The 18,911-nt window shown below is 48.5% G+C and overlaps 1 protein-coding gene across 1 annotated transcript in view; it reads right to left on the reverse strand.

The window, feature by feature from the left end:
• APCDD1 (adenomatosis polyposis coli down-regulated 1) overlaps positions 1-9,128 on the reverse strand; it is a gene marked incomplete at its 3' end in the record, with an annotated part of 14,281 nt that extends 5,153 nt beyond the window's left edge. The window contains exons 1-2 of the mRNA XM_010141465.1: positions 8,950-9,128; positions 7,326-7,857 (exon numbers count right to left, since the gene is read on the reverse strand). Of these exons, the coding sequence (XP_010139767.1) occupies positions 7,326-7,857; positions 8,950-9,029 (612 nt within the window). The remainder of the gene's footprint in view (positions 1-7,325; positions 7,858-8,949) is intronic.
• Between the last annotated feature and the right edge of the window lie 9,783 nt (positions 9,129-18,911).

Below are 18,911 nucleotides of genomic sequence, written 5' to 3' on the forward strand. Positions count from 1 at the left end.
CTTCCCAATCAGCTGGGCTGCCTTTGGATTCCTCCTCTTTCCCCCCAGCAATGCCAGCGTCAAACCAAAACCCAACCCCAAACCCTTGGCAGAGCAGAGGCTTCTAAACACTTCTGAAGGTTGTCCCGAGAGGTGGGAGCAGCCCCATCGCTGGCCCCATGGCAGGTCAGGTTGGCCCTTGGGGCTCTGAGCCCCCTGCTCTGGGTGCAGATGTCCCTGCTCCCTGCAAGGGGTTGGGCTGGGTGAGCTTTGGGGGTGCCTTCAACCCAAACCAGTCTGTGATTCTGTGACTCTGTTCTTTCTGTAGTGTCTGCCTTGGGGCTGAGGCCTTTCACCTTTTATTCAAATCCAGGTATTCAATGTCACTACTCTAAGTACCCCCTTCCCTCCCTGGCCCCCACACCATTGCCGGTTGCGCATGGTCTCTCCTCAGGGGCTGCTGCCACCACCACCTCGCTCAGTTTACAATAACACCACGGTGAAGTCACTTATTTCGAATTTCTGGAGCAACATCCTGCCTTACCAAGTCACGTACTGGCATCACTAATACTCCTACAACACTCTACTGCTGCTGTTGGAGCCCTTGCCTCTGAGCTGGTGGCTGTAGCGTAGGAAACTTGTTTGGAAGAGCCAGGTTTGCAGCTGATATAAAATCACCTTTGGTCAGCTCTGGTTACCGGTGTGTGGCAAGAAGCAGGTCTCGTTCACGGTTGGAAAAGGAGCAACAATCTTTCACACCCACCCAAATACCATGTGTTACGGGCAGGGGTAGACGGGATGGAATGAGGCATGTCTGGTCAGGATACTTTAAACCTCGCCACCCCAGAAAACCAGCTGCCAGGTTTTAGCGTTAGTAGGTGAGTGCTCCCAGGATGAGTACGAATGGGAGAGACTTGGGAGAACGTCAGTTCAAGAAGTGCTTCCAGCTCAACAAAAAACCTGGACGGCTTTGCCTCACCTTGTCAAGGCGCCGAGTCCACAGAAAGAAAGAACACTTAGGAATCACTCAGCGTAGCACCAAGCTCCACTCCTCCACCGCTCTAGATAACTGCAGACCAAGACAACGCTTTAACAAACGGCCACAATCTCTCCCCACCACAGAAGTGATAATTTGCAGGCTTTCCATGACCTCATACGAAGCCGAGTTGGCGAACGTGCACGAGGCTGGCTCTGGGGAGTTGACGAGCGCAGCTGACACAGTTATAACTCAGCCTGCCAAACAGAATGAAGAATAACGAAGATTTAAAGCTTTAATTAAAAACCTCGAAGCAAGTGAAATGCTGGAGAGTGGTAACTCCTTTGCAGGCTTGTCAGTTCGGGATTTCTTTTGGTGGGGAAGGGAGATGCTGCAGGCAGGAAGGAGGGTGGAGATATGTTCAGAGTTATCTGCAAACGTGCACCATATATTTTAGGATATTGAGGAATGGATTTATTAACTGCTTCCATGAAGGGGAAGATAGTGAAGGAATCTGAAGGCACTACCATTACACAACTCTCTGATCTACGATGTTGATTCTGTTGCACAATGCCACATAAAACTGAAATCAACACGGCTGACGTGAAATGCAAAACTCTTCTGGTTGTTCTCTTCTGAGATAAACTACTTTAGATGAACTACTTCAGATGAAAGGGCTCATCTATCCCATTAAAATGATACTAATTTATGGTGACATGAATATTTCGGGAAGTACCAACAAAAAAAATCCTGAAAAACCCAAAGGGACAGCTCGAATCTCCATCTTGAGGACAGAGGATTCTAAAATAAAGCTGCCTTATGTGTTTATTACACCTTTAAAACACAACTTAAACAGCCCTCTGAACCGAGTAGCAGTATTACCCCTGAGCCCTCCCGCCCCTCTCGCAGCAGATGCAGCAATTGTGGGTAGTTGGATCTCAACAACAAGGAAGGTGTCAGTCGTTTAGTTACACGTTGAGTTGATCTGAAGGGTGTTACTGTGGTAAACAGTTAATTTTGATCCCTGGTGTTGTATTTGTCTTGGGGCAGGATTCTCCTGCAGTGGCAGAACAGACAACAGCAGTTCACAGAATCACAGAATGGTTTTGGTTGGAAAAGCCCTTTAAGCTCCGCGAGTCCCGCCGTTCCCCCAGCACTGCCAGGTCCCCACTGACCCCTGTCCCTCAGCACCACCTCGACACAAGGGCTGGGAAACCCCTCCAGGGATGGGGACTCCACCACTGCCCTGGGCAGCCTGGGACACGCCTGCACAACCCCAACGGGGAAGAAATTGTTCCTCAGGGACAACCTCAACCTCCCCTGGTGCAACTTGAGGCTGATTCCTCTTGTCCTGTCACTTGTTCTGGGGGGAAGAGACTGACAACCTCCTCGCTCCACCCTCCTGTCAGGGAGTTGTGGAGAGCCAGCAGGTCTCCCCTGAGCCTCCTTCTCTCCAGACTAACCACTTCCCGGGTCCCTCAGCTGCTCCTCAGCGCATTGTGCTCCAGACCCTGCTCCAGCTCTGCTGCCCTTCTCTGGACACGCTCCAGCCCCTCAATGTCCTTCTGGCAGTGAGGGGCCCCAAATCAAGTTAAATCAGCAAAGATGAATAGGGTTTTAAAAACAACATAGAGCTTTTGAAGGTTCTCACAGAGAATGAAAAGTGACCTTTTGCTTCAGCTCGTGCCTAGCACCAGTGCTGGTGTAGGCAGTAAGTGGCACCTTCAAGGGAGCCACAGCCAGCAGCGCTGCCGAGGACCAGCCTCAGCTAGAAGCTGTTTGCTTCTCTTATCTCTGCAGGCATCACACACTGCTCATAAACCTGGAATTAACCTGTTTGTTTGAACGTTCCTCCAAATGTTCTGTCTTCATGTCCCCTGATAATTTCACTAACCAAGACTCTTTTGCAAGTAATAATGAACAAAAGAAACCCTTCGAGTGTTGGCTTAATCTAGAAGTCTAGTGGCACTAGTACTCCGGCAAACAAAGGAGTTTTGTCCTCCAGAATTACCCTTTTTTGGCCAAGATAACATTTTGCACACTCCTCTGAGGCGCTTCACACATTTAACTTACGCTGGTATTTCCCTGGGAGCTCCGCAGGGACTTAGATGGAGTCGCTGGGCTTCAAAGAGAGGAAGACTCCAATTTTGAGAGAAGCTTTGCACACTTTGCTCCTTCACCGCCTGGCTAGCGGAAAGCCCAAGCCCCAGCCTCCATCCGCTGAAGCTGTGTTAGCTGCCAACGCCAGACGCTGCTGGCAGTCAGCTCCCAGCGGTGAAGAACCTCCTAACAGAGGATCGATTCACTGGAATCGCGTTTTCAAGGGAAAACGTCTCGCTGCAAGTGTGTGGCCAGCAAAGGAAGGGTTTCCTAGCAGGTTTTTAGGCTTCTTGTGATGTTGCAGACCACTCCAGCCTTATTCCCAAATAACGATCTCACTAGTCAGCGCAGCCCTGCTCTGATCTTTCCCGTTCCTCTGTCAGACAATGAAACAGCACAAGGAGTTCTTTGTGTACAGAGCATGATTGCTGAGGCAATTACATGTGAAGAAAGTCTCTGTTGTACACATTTCCTGTAGTTTTCTCTGAAAACATCTTCTGGCCTTTGCAGGGCGAACGAATGCTGCATTCAGGACTTGCTACAAGCCCCTGTCTGCGTTCCTAAATAAGGTGTGATTTTATGACCAATCGTCCAGGCTCCCTGGTGTCGATATCCTAATAGGGAATATTTTCTACAATAAGCGCGATGATGGCCAAGGCGTTCCCCTGTCCTGCCCTGTCCACCCCCGTGCTCCCTCATGCTGGCTCAAGAAGTGGCACGTGCAATAGCCTGAATCCCTTGGTAAACACGATGTCAAGAGACGTCAAAGACGTTCAGCCCCGCTCATCAGCTGGTCCTAACTGACACCCGGAGGACCCAGAAGATAAATCTATACAGTGACCTATTCATCAGCTGCACTCAGGAACTTCCACGTGTTTTCCAGGAGGAATTTGTTTAAGATACGCTCTTATCTAAGAGAATTTGTGAAGGTTTCAGAGACGGCATATGATATATTTTTAAAAGCTGCCTGGTTTCATATGAACGCTTGAGATACGCTAATCTGTGAATTTATTCAGATCTGTAGCTCAGCATAAAGCTGTCTGGCTTCTGGACAGCCCGTTTGATTTACCATCCTGTGGTGAAATCACTGCAGGAATTTGGAGAAGGTCCAATTCTATTTGTTTAAAGTCCTGATCTTGTGGCTTTGGCATTCCTAACATATCCAGCAATCATTTGCTTTTAATTACCATTCAGCTCAACCACATAAGTAATGAATGTGGCTACCACATCCAACTTCCAGGCTGTGTAAACTCCTGAGCTGGGTGGAACTTTCTTCTATATAGAGGCTTAACTATAAATTTAACTCAAAATGTGAATCCTCTTAACTTATTTTAGACAGGCCTTTGTAAGTTTAAAACAAAAATAAATAAAAAAGGAAATGAAAAAAGCCTGAAATGAAAGATTCCACACAATACACCTGATTCACTTCAGAAGCAATTTCCTGGCCTCCCCAACCTCTTGGTATGACTGTAAAAACCTTAAAAAAACAAGTTGATTTAACGTTTCTATTTATTCATGGTGTCCAGTTTCCAGAGGAGTCTGTGACTTGTAGTTTTAAACTCAATTTAGCATTTAAACTCATTTTCAGCTGGGTCCCAGCGGAGCAACAATTAGAAAAGGAAAAGAGTTCAAAGCAGAAGGGTTATAACCTTTCAACGGTATGTTTGCCTGGACTTGGAGAAAAAAACCAACAACCCCGTCTCTATTACCATTCTTCCAACATTTGGCAAACACTAGGTCAGACGGACGGGTTGAGAACCTGTCGGTACAGAGAACCTCACGGTGAGGTACAAGCCAGCACCCAGGAATTCCTCGTGGCAGCTGAGGTTCCTTTTTTAGGGGTATTGTTATTTAGATCGTGCTGAACGCCCGGTATCGGCAGACCCAACGAGCGGAAAAAAAGAAATCCCACCAAAAACCACAAAGAGAAGCTGCGCTGTTGCACGCTGAAAACCTGTGTCAGAACTACGGCATCTTTTGCCGTTGAAGGCTGCAGCTGAGACCGGTGTCCCAGCAATGCGGACGCTGCGTGGATACGTGGTGGAGCCAAGCAGACCTTGCAGGCAAGGGCAGGAGGAAGAGAGGTAATGCAACTTGTCCAAAGTCATCACTGGCCAAACTGGGAGTTGAGCAGCAGCCTGCCTCCAGAAACAGACTTTTAATGCAAGATTTGATGCCTTCAACTTGGGTGTTATACTTTAGAGGCATTACAGTTTAGAGGGAAAAAGTGATGCTAGAGTAGCAGAAGAGACAGGCAGGAAAATCGTTACCAATGTGTCCTAAAATTACAGTAGACCTGGAGAAACCCCCCCCTTTTTTTAAAATCAAGCTGGTTGATGCTACACCTGATCACAGAATCGTTTAGGTTGGAAAAGACCTTTAAGCTCCTCGAGTCCCCCCATTCCCCCAGCACTGCCAGGTCCCCACTGACCCCTGTCCCTCAGCACCACCTCGACACAAGGGCTGGGAAACCCCTCCAGGGATGGGGACTCCACCACTGCCCTGGGCAGCCTGGGACACGCCTGCACAACCCCAACGGGGAAGAAATTGTTCCTCAGGGACAACCTCAACCTACTCTGGGACAACTTGAGGCCGTTTCATCCTACCGCTTGTTCCTGGGAGGAAGAGACCAACAACCTCCTCGCTCCACCCTCCTGTCAGGGAGTTGTCAGAGCCAGAAGGTCTCCCCGGAGCCTCCTTTGCTCCAGGCTCAACCCCCACAGGTCCCTCAGCTGCTCTTCAGGGCACTTGTGCTCCAGACCCTGCACCAGCTCCATTGCCCTTCTCTGGACACGCTCCAGCCCCTCAATGTCCTTCTGGGAGTGAGGGACCAAAACTGAACCCAGTACTCGAGGTGTGACCTCCCCAGTGCCCAGCACAGGGGGACAATCCCTGCCCTGCTCCTGCTGGCCACACTATTTCTAACATGCTGTATTCAGTCAGATCACCCTGACTGTAACGAAATTACTCCACGGTGGAAGCGTAAGCATTTACTATGGTATCTAACAGCCCATAACAGGACAACTAGATTTGACCAGAAAAAAGAAGCAGCCAGGGCGAATTAAACCAAGATTCGGTCTCTGTTCCACGTGGTTATTTTCTAGCAGAGGTACAACACACAGCTGGTGTCAGGTAACCTGTTCCTACAGATACCTGCAAGGAAGAGATTTAGGACAGAACCCTCGCTCCCAAATAAGCAGTGAGACAGTCCCTGTGCTCGTCTGAACACATTAAAGTAAATTTTTGATGAGGCATGTGCTGTGGTTCCTCTGCTGCTGCTGAAACTCTTCCCCTGTTGTGTTTCCTGTTGTTGCCGACAAACTGCAGCTGACCTTTGAATCAGTTCCACCAAGATGATTAATAATGGCGATAACCCATTAGCGGAGGTGACGCTGTGGCAGTGCCCAGCTGAGCACGCCGGCAGCAGCGGCACCGGGCAGTGTGGTTCCAATCGCCGCCTGTCTTTGAAATGTCACCAGGACAGATCTACAGGCAGCCCTCCTGCTACAGACCGTGGGTGTCTGCTCGTCCCGTTTGATTCCTGTTTAGCTCACTATGGGTTCATCAGCTCCCAGTGACGCTGAGGGCACTGTGAGGCCCCTTTGAAAACTGAATTATCAAATGGAATTAGAGCCCCGCTCCAATTTCACCTGTTTTTCATTTCATTAATGTGTGCGCCTGCCTCTGGACCCATGACCTGCACAGCCCACCAGTTTTTTTTCCCCTTCATGCTGCCCCTTTTATGTGTCTACCTGCCAATTTCCTCTTTCCAGGTCATGGATCATCAAACTTCCACATGCTGACACAATTAAAGTCCTTCTGTCCCTGGCACTCCCGCAGCTATACGAGCATCCACCGCTTTTTATCAAGCTGGTTGATGCTACACATGATCACAGATGCCGGTTCTCTTCTCCTTTCTCAGTCCTGTATGAAACTTCCTTGTCGGCTGCCAGCCCCCAGCCATGGTCCCAGCCAACCTCTCCCACCTCCGCACACAAGCCTTTGATTCCATCTTCAGAGTGGCCTTTACTGGCCTTTTATCAGGCTCTTTTCTGCAGTCACATAAACCACAGAAAAGTTACTGTTCTCATAAAATACGTCCTGTGACCTTTTGTTAATTGGCTGTACGGCTGCAATCGACACCTCGTGTTTTAGAAGCACATCTACACTTCAGGGTACACTGCTGCACCGGCTCCCAAGAGCTGAATTTGGTGGGCTTTGTCACCGGTATCTTAAACAGAGGTCACACACACACACACACACCCCCTACCTTGGCGTTTTGAAGAGGAGGTTGGTAACTGGAGGGCCGATAGTACCTCCTCTGAGTAGCATCAGTATGAATGTCTCCGAGAAACAGCTCCTCCACGAGGTGGTCTAAATTGTGGTGCAGGTACTGCTTCTCCACGCGGATCAGCTGGAGCTCGTGCATGGCGAAATTCAGAGCTTTGGTGCATTCACAGCCGTTCTCTTCTCGCAGCAGATCGTAGCTCACATCCTGCTCCCAGGGACTATCTTCTGGTATAAATCCAGGACACGTATGGTTCACCAGCTCGCTTAATTTTTTGGCTACCGCTTCATTGTGGCAGATGATCTGTATGTTGCGTAGCTGATAATCAGCTTCAGTACCCCCCCGGATGATCCAGGACGCTTGGCGGAGACGTATTTTGCCACGTATAACTAAGGTGTAGATCGGGTTTGTGCAGCGATTGCCGCCGTAATAGAACTGATAGGCCTTGAATGTGTTGTTGTGGTAGAACCTGTAAGACCTCGTGATGAACTCTGGGCCTGCTCTAACTTCGCAACTGTGGGAAGACAGAAAGTGATGGAGACAACATTTTAGTAAGGTGGCACGTCATGTACACCTCAGATAACTAGACTGAGCAAACCCCCGTGGCTTCACAGAGACACTTGGGTGCTAATGTCCCTCAGGCATCTGTGGCCCACCGATTAACCAACGATTTTCTCTGCTGTTACACTTATTAATACACTGAATCATGGTGATCATATCTAAGGGCTTTCTCTTTGTAGGTTTAAATACTTTGAGTCATGTCTCGCTTTTTCTTTTTCTCTGGGGATCACCATGTGACTCAACTCTTCTCTGAACAGAAGTAGCAGCTTATTAGACGTCTATTCTTCTCCTTGGCATAGTAGATTTAGCAGAAGGACTGATAACATCAGAAAGTGAAATGCCACAGAACCGTACAAAGTTCTGTGCTTCAGCTTCTATGCTGCTGTAGAAGCTTCTCAGTGAAGCTCCACCAGCTCTGGACTGCAGAGGACGTGCAGGATGGTGTCCTCAGCTTTCCCACTCAAACATTCAGCAGGGGCGGCAGTTAACGCAAACTTCTGACCCATAACTCAAAAATTCTAACATGTGACTGCTGCCTGCGGAGACACAGGAAGCAAAGCACCTCTCTGAGATAGAAGTCGTTGTGTCTAGAGAGTAACGGACCTGGTGAAATACAGCTTCTTGATTTCTCTCGCTAATAAAACCTGCGCTAGACACGTGCTCTGAGAACAAGGACCCCTTCCAAGGATCTAACACATGAGGTCAAAGACTGTACAAGGTTACGGTTGAATAAGCATCCATTTTGGCAACATGTTGGGCTCCTTCCTATTCAAAGAGAGTTGTAAAGCCTGTTGTTTAAAATCCAGACTATAAATTGACTTATCAAGATGACTTTGTAGCATCCTATTCTAACGTACCATAACGCTGTGCCTTCTCCTTTTATGCATAAACATTTCAAAAGCATCTGGAATTTAGAGAATCACCATATAAAAGACAGTATTTCCCCCAGTGCTTAAAGCGGGAATATTCATCCTCCCCACTCTGCTTCCTTCCCCTCTTCTCCTCCACATCTGCCACTCAAGCATCTTGTTGTATCTTTCCTTACCCAGTAGAGACCCAGTGGCCCTCAATGTTGGGAGGCATCTGCACAGTGATCCGGGCTCCATTGTGAAGGTGTTTCAGCATATGATGACACTGTGACTCCTTGAAAGCCCTCCACGCACTCTTCTCCAAGGACCGAGGGTGGGACCTGCTGTCCGGGTGAAGAAGAGCAGAACCTTCTCCCAGCCCTGTGATAGAAAAGTGTAAGGGATCATGAGACCCTGCTGAATCCCAGGCTGGTGGGGCTGGCAGGGAGCTCTGGGGATCACCCAGTTCCAACCCCCTGCCAGAGCAGGGTCACCAGAGCAGGTGCCCAGGGTGGTGTCCAGGCGGGTTTGGGATCTTTCCGGAGCAGGAGACTCCAGAACCTCTCTGGGCAGCCGGGGCCAGGGCTCTGAGGAGGGCTTCAACACAATAAAGAAGGTTGTGAACATCTTGTGTCGCATAACACTTGTTCACTTTGGGAAAGTTCTGTTTAGATTTCTTTTCTCTTCCAAAAAAAACCCAAAAAACAATCCCCAAAACCATGGGAAGCTCTTCCTCTCTGCCAATCCACCAATAATCTACTAAATAAATTCTCTTTGTGAAACACACCAGGGAAAAGGGCTTGAATCAAAGTGTTGTGTTTCCACACCCAGGAGATGTGGCTCTGAACCTGAATTTTATAGACACCTCTGTAATCTTTGGTCAGGACAATCAAAAACCTGAACTTTGAGAAAGTTGCATCCAGATCCGGACACAAACTCTGCGGTTTCAGCCCACCTCTAATTTGAACGCTTCTATAATAAACTTGCAAATGAAGACTACTCTTTAAAGCCAAGAGAAAGGCAAAGCCTCTGCACACAGGAAGCCTCTGTGATGACTGAGGTGGTCAATTAAAGGCAGATTCTGCTATTTTTATTTTAAAGGGGAAAAGGAATTTCACAAGCTAATTTTATCTCCAGCACACAGTAATTTTGGTTTCGAGTAATGTATACACACAAACCCCACCAGCGCTCCCTCTACACGGTATTAATTGAACCAGATGAATACATAGCTCCAGGAAGAATGTGTCTTTACTCTTTTAGGCACAGCATGCTCTTAGATATGTTGGAAAACATGGATCAAAAGAAAAACACACATCTAGAGGCTAAGGGGTAACAAACATGAACTTACATAATGGGTTCGAAACTCCATTACTTTGCCAGAAGGAATTTAAAAACCAGCAGGCTGGAGATCAAATACGGGGTGGGGTGGGGTAGAGGGGCTGGTTGAGTGCCCGGGAAGTCCGGACACATGTTTGGGAGAGGGATGTCTCGCTAACACATGCTCCCAGCCGCAGTGTCTGGGATTCACCCCCATCTTTTCTGGTGCCCTCTTGGTTGATCCAGCTCAGGAACTGGGCTGTTGGGTATCATCTCATGGCTGAAAGAAGAGTTGGGGGTCTCAGCCTGCAGCAGAGGAGGCTGCAGGGAGACCTGAGTGCAGCCTCTCAGTGCTGCAAGGGGCTGTGCGAGAGCTGGGGAGGGGCTGGTGCGCAGGGGCTGTGGGGGAAAGGGAGACCTGAGTGCAGCCTGTCAGTGCTGCAAGGGGCTGTGCGAGAGCAGGGGCTGTGGGGACAGGACAAGGGCTGGTGGTTCCACTGCCAGAGGGAGAGTCAGAGCAGAGAGAAGGGAGAGATTGTTGGTGCTGAGGGTGGGCAGAGCCTGGCGCAGGCTGCCCCCAGAGGTGGGAGCAGCCCCATGGCTGGCCCCATGGCAGGTCAGGTTGGCCCTTGGGGCTCTGAGCCCCCTGCTCTGGGGGCAGATGTCCCTGCTCCCTGCAGGGGGCTGGACTGGGTGAGCTCTGAAGGTCCCTTCCACCCAAACCAGTCTGTGATTCCATGACCTTGCACTTGATTCTCCAGACCTCATCGAACACCTAGGCACATGCTTGGGCAGGACACAGCATCGTGACAGAAACGGCAAGAAAATCAGTAGTATTTGGTTTTAGGTAGACATGATTTCAAACCTTTTCTATTGAAAAAGAAAAGAAAACAGGGTCAGTGATTCATTGTGTTGTCTAGGTCTTTGATCTTCCGGAAGAAACTTGGGTGACACCTGGCGAAATGGTGTTGCTAAAAACATAAATACATGTCAACCATTTAAAAATAGCAATTCCTAAGCTAAGCAAAGGCAAGAACCTGTCCGGTAGGCAGGGAAAGGATGGTCAGAAAGAGTACAAGAAATACCCGAGCATCAACAGCTTTCACCACTGAACAATGTCAAGATTTAACCAGATTAACGAACACAACCTCACAAAGACTTCACTGGAAATTCTGGTAGCTTTGTCGCAGGTTACAAACAATTCTTTGGTGCGACTGAGAATTTATGGCCTTGCTTTCTGAAGGGTAATAAATGCTAGAGATGCTTTGATATTTGAGCACACCATCAGAGATGCCCTTAACGGAGTCTGATTTTGAGGAGGTCAATCCTTCTCCCTTTCCGGAAGTCAAGGCTTCTCAGGTATTTCTACATCGCTGTGCAAAGTGAGCGCCAAAGAGCTCCTGTCCTGCAGCCAGAAATGGTACAGCCGCTTCACAAAGGGTACGGCCACGGCAGGGGGATGCTCTGCTTGAGCTGGCAGCTCTGCACAGCAGCTCTGCGCTGTGTTGGCAGCCCACCTCGCCTGGAGCAGCACTTGACACTCTCAAAAGCTTGGGCTTATTTGGAACCTTACTGGTATGGGACGGATATCACAGGCCTTCAGACCAGCAGGAGAACAAGTTCAGCCACGTGCAGGTGAGCTTACCAGTAAATTTATTTTTGTTGTTACAGAATCACAGGATCATTTTCCCTGGAAGAGACCTTTAAGTTCATCGAGCCCAACCACTCCCCCAGCACTGCCAGGTCCCCACTGCCCCCTGTCCCTCAGCACCACCTCGACACAAGGGCTGGGAAACCCCTCCAGGGATGGGGACTCCACCACTGCCCTGGGCAGCCTGGGACATGCCTGGACAACCCCAACAGGGAAGAAATTGTTCCTCAGGGCCAACCTCAACCTCCCCTGGTGCAACTTGAGACTGGTTCCTCTCATCCTGTTGCTTATTCCTGGGTAGAAAAGACCAATCCCCACCTCACTCCAACCTCCTGTCAGGGAATTGTTGAGAGTGAGAAGGTCTCCCCCAAGTCTCCTTTGCTCCAGGTTCAACACCCCCAGGTCCCTCAGCTGCTCCTCAGGGCACTTGCCCAGACTCTGCCCCAGCTTCGTTGCCCTTCCCTGGACACGCTCCAGCCCCTGAATGTCCTTCCTGTGGTAACACATCACTCTAAGGTTGCCTTACACCTTTCCCATCTCAGAGCCTCCACACACTCCAGAAGTCCCCATGACTGCAGCACCTCAGTCTGAAATGGAGTGAGCGCTCCTGTCCACGGGCTCCGAGCACCGTTTGGGTCAGCAGCAACACCTCCTGCGCGGCACCTGGCTGAGGCTGTAGCCATCAGTACTAACTTTCAATGGAAGTTCGTCAGGATGCCTCCTGCAGACAAATTACCTCACACTGAGTCTTTGAAACTTTACATTTCCACTTGAAGTTGCTCAGCGTTTGTAATCTGCCATCAAGAGAACGTTTTGAAATGGTTCAAGTGACTATTTCCAAGGCATATTTATGACACCGCTTGCTTTTAAGCAGTTGTAATTTGCCTCGCTCATGTCATATGATTCATGAATACAGACGCACTTAAAAATGAATGATTTCTTCATTTGATCACACTTGGGCATTTAATTTCTCCCAGCAAAAATCCCTCTGTGGGAGGATACCATCTTGTATGTGCACATATCAAAGGAGAAAACGCAGTAACCACATTATACGTTCCCAATTATTCCCTGGGGGAAATAATGAAAAGAAGGGGGTTTTTGAAAAGGAGTCAGACTTTATGGGGTATTATACTGCGTCTTCTCTTTGATACAGCTCAAAAGCAATTGGGTCCCAGCTCTCCCTGTCACATGCACGTAGTTCTGACTGTAACTAACTCACAAATGACGAAGTGTGACCAGTGAACGAAAGGGAGATCTGCATCCATAGCCCCAGAGATCTGTACATCTTCAGCAGGGAGGTTGAGGTTGGCCCTGAGGAACAATTTCTTCCCTGCTGGGGTTGTGCAGGCGTGTCCCAGGCTGCCCAGGGCAGTGGTGGAGTCCCCATCCCTGGAGGGGTTTCCCAGCCCTTGTGTCGAGGTGGTGCTGAGGGACAGGGGTCAGTGGGGACCTGGCAGTGCTGGGGGAATGGGGGGACTCGGTGACCTCAAAGGTCTCTTCCAACCGAAACAATTTTGTGAGGGTATTTGTTTGGGATTCTATCCATCCAACTGTAACAAATGAGGGCAGGAACAAGTTTAGGTAATCGAGGCAGGCAAGAGAATGTAACAAAGGCTGTAGAGACAGAGGAAGGGATGGAAACACCCACACGCTGGGCAACATCACAGAGCTAGGATGTGAACATCAGAATATGAATTTGGCTATAAAACTGAAGTCAGTGATGTGACCTTTACCTATATTTGGGTGGCTGGGGCAAGGAAACATTTAATTTAGCACAGATTTCTTCCTTACCAAGCAATTGTTTCAACATTTTTGTACTTGCTGACATATGTCTGTAGATAAGACCACCATACAAACGAGCCAAAACTTCCCCTTGTACCATCTGAAGGTCAAAGATCAAGACCAGGGATACGCTTCCTACACAGGGCAGCAACCCAAACACTGTCTTCCTGTGCTTTTCCTTCCTTTTCTTCTCGCAGGTGCTCACTGCAGTGTCCCCTTGCTCCACCCCTGGCGGTGCACAACAAGCTGGTCTGCAAAACTGAGGTCCTGCAGGGATGATGTCGCTAGTTTTAAAAGAGCCATTTGGTCACGTTAAAGGGGACGTTGCTGGAAGGCTCAAGGTTAAAATGTGCTTTCATGAAACTGGGAAAAGAATTTCGTGGCTCTTTAAAAGCCCATTTTGGAGCCTAGAAGCAGTTGCAACATAGTTGGAGCCACTACTTTCATTCAGAGAGATCCAAGTGCGCTCTTCTCTGCAGCACAGACAGATGGAAGGTTTCAGTACCTCCATGACGCACCATGGAAGTATCTTAGTCTCAACGGAGAGTATCTCAGACTCTCTCTGACTGACTTCTAAACCGCCACCCCAGACAGAGGACTTCAGGCTCTCAGTTTCACCTAGAAACCTGCCTGATGTGGGATCAACCATTCGAGATAAAGATAATTGTTACAGGAAGAGAGGTTACTTTGAAGTTCTTCAAAGATTTCTGCATATAGTGGCGGGTAAAATACAAATCTTAAAAGGGCAATCTGCTGGCAGCCTGTTACCCAACCGTGTTTCAGAAACGGCCGTGACAAAGCTCTCCACCAACATTTCTGCAGAGAACCGCAAGCTGCTAGAGTAACTTTGCTGTTCCCTGAAAAACAGTATGACGATAATGCACGATTACACCACAGATAACGCTCAGTAGAGCTGTGCTTGAACACAAATTCTTGTAATTTAATTTGTGCCTGAACACCCCAGCCAAATTCTGTTCTCAGCTACACCTGACTGCAAAAGTATAACGCAAATCATCTTAAATCTTGAACTCAATCAGTTTAATGAGCACCTCGACCAGAATCTAAACCTGAGAATCTAAAAACATCTAAAACCAGAATCTAAACATCTTCAGAGATGTCCAAGTGCAGGGCTTCGAACCAGGCTCAGAGCTCCTGGGTGTTCGGCAGGTTCACCCTTTGCTAAATGGGAGAATAAATGTTACCTGAACGTAGGACTCGAACACGGGTTTAGACTGGGATTGCTCAACAGGAACCACTTCACTTTTCTTTCACTTACAGCAATGTAAACCCAGGAGAGCGCCATGTTATTGCGAATGAAAACAGCCTCGAGTGATAGTACAAGTTTGAAATACGAGACGGCTTCATCTCCAGTCGAAACATTTTAACGTTCGCGCTTTATTTCTGCAGCAAACTCTTTTCAAGTTCAAACTCGTTTGAAACTTGGAAAACCTCACCATAGATACAGAGTAATTGGCTGGATTAAGCTGATAGCTCTCCTTATCTGGGCAGTTGCCCTGCACAATTAAATAAATAGACATTTGGATTACCCTCTTTCTTGATGTGGGACAGCGTTAGATAACGCCCATGACAGGCTTTTAGCTACAGCATAAACTTACGTAATTGCCATGGAGAATATAATGCCCTGTTACCAAGCCGCCGTCTGTGTTTACCAGTGTTTTCCCTGCACTTGGAACTTCAAAGGGTCCTCGCAGGATTGGGACCTAAATTAGCTACTACAAACAAAAGGGTTGGGAAAGGAAAGCTGGGTTTTATGGCCCTGGAAGCAGACAGGACAATGGTTTCCTTTCACACGGATCTGTTGCCTTCCTCGTATGCACAGAGTTTCCAGGTTCGGCTTTCAAAGAGACCCGAAATGAACGTTTCAGAGCATGGAAGATCCTGAAGAGAGATCTACAGTACATTTAGATGGGACAGCTAAAATAAACTCCTCCAAGGCTGACAGGTCCTCCGTTAGCCTACGGCTTGGTCCTTACTCAACGCCTCATGTTGGAAAAGGTCAGAGAACCAAGCGCCAAGCAGTTGTGCAGCCAATAACCTCTGTTGAGTTGAAGTTCAGCTCTTAGTTGGGATGACTGCTGGAAGGTGAAACGCTGCTGCCTGGAGCATGGGCTTCTTTACGAGGCCCCGAAGGGTTAAAGCCCACCTCCCTCCAGGGCAGCAGGACTTCCACCACTGGGTGCAGCACTGGGCCCTTAGTGCGCTTCAATACCAAGGGGAGTTTGGTTTTGCCCGTTGAAGGAAACACCTGCTCTCTGTCAGAGACATCTGCTGTGCAGCCTGCAGACCTCCGCTCCGTCCTCCACCCACACCCTGGCACCAGGATTGATTCGGGTGGAACGGCCCCCAACGCCGACGGGACTTGTGTCTGCGTGAAGCCAAGGCTGAACAAGCTTGCTACGTACAACCCGACCCTCCATCAGCTCTGCCTAAAGCGTCACGTCAGTGAGAAGCCACCAGCGTTGCCTGGAGCTGCTGAAGGCATTTGTCTTCAGCATGGTTGAGGCTAGTGTTGGCCCTCCTCACCTCCCAGCCTGTCCTGATGGGCACCCTACGGAGCGCACAAATTGCCCTTACTGTTCACCACATCCCCATCGTGCCACTGTTAACCCAACAGTCACGCTGCAGAGATGAGTGAAATAGAATTTACACTGACGGCACAGCAAATAAAATTGAGCTGAGTCCATCTCCTAACTCTCCCTAAACTGCTCCACGTGAAGCATCGTGTCTTCCCTTCTGGCGCTCTTCGTTGTCTTCCACATTTCCAAGCGCAGTATTTTCCTGAGGGAACAGATCACATTGGCCTCTAGCACCGAGCACAGCCTTTCTCGTGTTATGGATAGGGGTATTTAGATCTTCTGATACAGGTTTTGAAATAAACCTCTTCCACGTAGCGAATGGAAGCAGGAGAACTTCTAAACAGTTCTGCTCTGAAAAGCCCTGTCTTCATCATCTTTATCAGTCCTGTTTCCACGATCTTATCAACACAGTGTTGTAAAGTTTCTAATTCATTACTCTTAATGGTAACGTAATCGGAAATACACTAAAGTTGCTCCTTAGCATCTACATTTGCTAAAAAAAGAAATGAAATTCAGATTTACAAAAGGAATCAGCCCAATTTGTTTTGAATCCTCTTGAACGTAGCTTCTATTAATCAGGTTTTCTGGAGCTGAATGAGCATTTGACATCTGAAACTTCTGTGGCTTTTTGTCTAAGCAAAGAAAACAGTGATAATGGACAACTTCCAGCTGCAATCCACAGGGCTTTTTCTTTCTTTTTTTTTTTTTTTTTTTTTTTTTTTTTTTTTTTTTTTTTTTTGACACCGTAAGGTTTTATTTTGATTCATGAGGACAAGTAGTTTTGCCCAGTTTAAATTCAGTGATCTTCAAGTAGGCATTTCTTAATGCCATGAGAGCAGAAGCTTGAGCCTTATAGGACGTTTAGGGCTTTAAGCCCTAAAAATCCCCAACCACCCACCCACACTCACTCCCCTTTTAACCCTTCAATTGCCACACGCAATAGAAACGCAAGAGAAAACATGCGGTGCTGCAGCGAGGTTTAACACTGGGATGGCTGGTTGTTCTTACCAATTACCGACTCGCTGACCGGAGGATGTTCCTACGGACTCTACGGCACAGACGGATGAGCTCTAGGTCAAGCTAAAGCTAAATAAGTAAATGCTGCATTTTGGAGCATTAAATGCCACGGATCTCAGTTTGTGAGAGGGCAGTAGTTTCCCAGCGCTTGAAGCTCAGACCCAACCGGGCACCGCGACGTTACCGAGGTGTTTATACTCAAGGGGCTGAGTTATATCTTTCTGCAAGAACTTAGCTTTATGTTATTTGGTGAAATATAAGTGCAGACGGAAGAAAGGGATGATTTTCCTCCTTCACCCTCTTTTGGCAGCTGCTGGTTTGATCTGATCACTGGCCCTGATTTGTTTCCTGCTCCAGCCAGGGTTCAGCTCTGCTCTGTAATTCCAAGCAGATGAGCCGACGAGTCCAACCCTGTAATTACACCTCCTCTCTCTACCCTCTAACTTCAAACCTCCCATTTTGACTTTCACATCTCAGATCACAGAGCTTTAAAGAACACCTCTGGCATCCCGGCAAGTCTGGCTCAGCTCAGCACGTTCCTGTGCTCTCCAGATTTCATAGCTGAGCTGTGAGAAGGGTATAAAACCCCCTCCTGGGGAACAGGGTCTCCTGCTCACTCTTTCTCAAAACAAAATACACAACCAGCAGCCCATGCTCTTTATTATTTATTAAAAACCATCTGTGTGCTTAGCACTTGTACAAACACAGGGAGAGACAATCCCTGCTGCACAAAATCAACCCCAGGAAGAGCTTTGAAATCCTCACCCCAGCTCAAAGATCTCACACTGAATCCACGCAGGTCACCCACATTGTAACAGTTAAAAAAATGCCTCTCTTCAGGAGTAAGCTTGGGGTCCTCAGAAATTTAACTGAAGAAGGCTGGATGCTACAAAGTTCTTCAGAATTCAGAACGCTCTTCAAAACGATGCTGCAACCGAGTGGATTGAGTCGCTCTTTCAGAACAATATCGCGCCCGGCTTTCTCAAATCTGGCTGCCAAATGCTAGACATACCTAAGCAGCTCATTAAACAGCCTCCTTTCCACGAGCTGCTTTTGAAGAACACTGCCTTTCTGGCACGATGGGTTATCTCTTTAAGTGCCTAAATACGGATTTACAAGGTGAACTCAGAAGTTTAAATTCGCTGCCTATTCTCACTAAAATTCTGCCTACTGTGCAGTTTCAGAGAAGTGACAGTCCAGGGCTAAGGTGAGAGAGTGTCAAGGCAGGACCGTGTGTAACTTCACCCCGAATCTCTGTGCTCCGCAGCAAAACACTTGGAGCTGGGTACAAGATCTGGTGCTGGCACAACTCTGCTGCCTAAGGCTTCCCAGCTAACACCTCCGCGGCAAACCCCTCTTCTTCACCCGCGGGTGAACCGTGGGTGCCGCAGGATGTCCCAGACAAGCTCCCCGGAATTCAGTGCAGCCAGCCTGGAGGTGAGTAAAGCATCTTTGTGTGAGGTGCCCCGACCAGCTGCTCCATTCGAGCAGTTACGGACGAGTGACACTGGACACTTCTGAGGTTCGGCTGGACAGAGTGCTGGGCTGTTTTATCTAGACTGGGCTTTTCCCAAGAAAGGTTGGACCAGACGATCCTCATGAGGTCCCTTCCAACCCGGGATTCTATGAACATAAAGCTGGCGACACAAACTTTGCTTTCTGCGTGATTTTAGCTGCCGCCCTACTCCGCAGCCAGGCGGTTTGCAAAGGGGTGCCGCTCACCGAGGGGCTCGGGCAGAGCGAGCAGGGTCCCTGCCCACTTCGGCATCCCCACGGACCTCTCCTTTCCCACCCC

The sequence above is a fragment of the Buceros rhinoceros genome, unplaced genomic scaffold (genome assembly GCF_000710305.1).
Source record: "Buceros rhinoceros silvestris isolate BGI_N320 unplaced genomic scaffold, ASM71030v1 scaffold10428, whole genome shotgun sequence".
Taxonomy (NCBI): Eukaryota; Metazoa; Chordata; class Aves; order Bucerotiformes; family Bucerotidae; genus Buceros; species Buceros rhinoceros.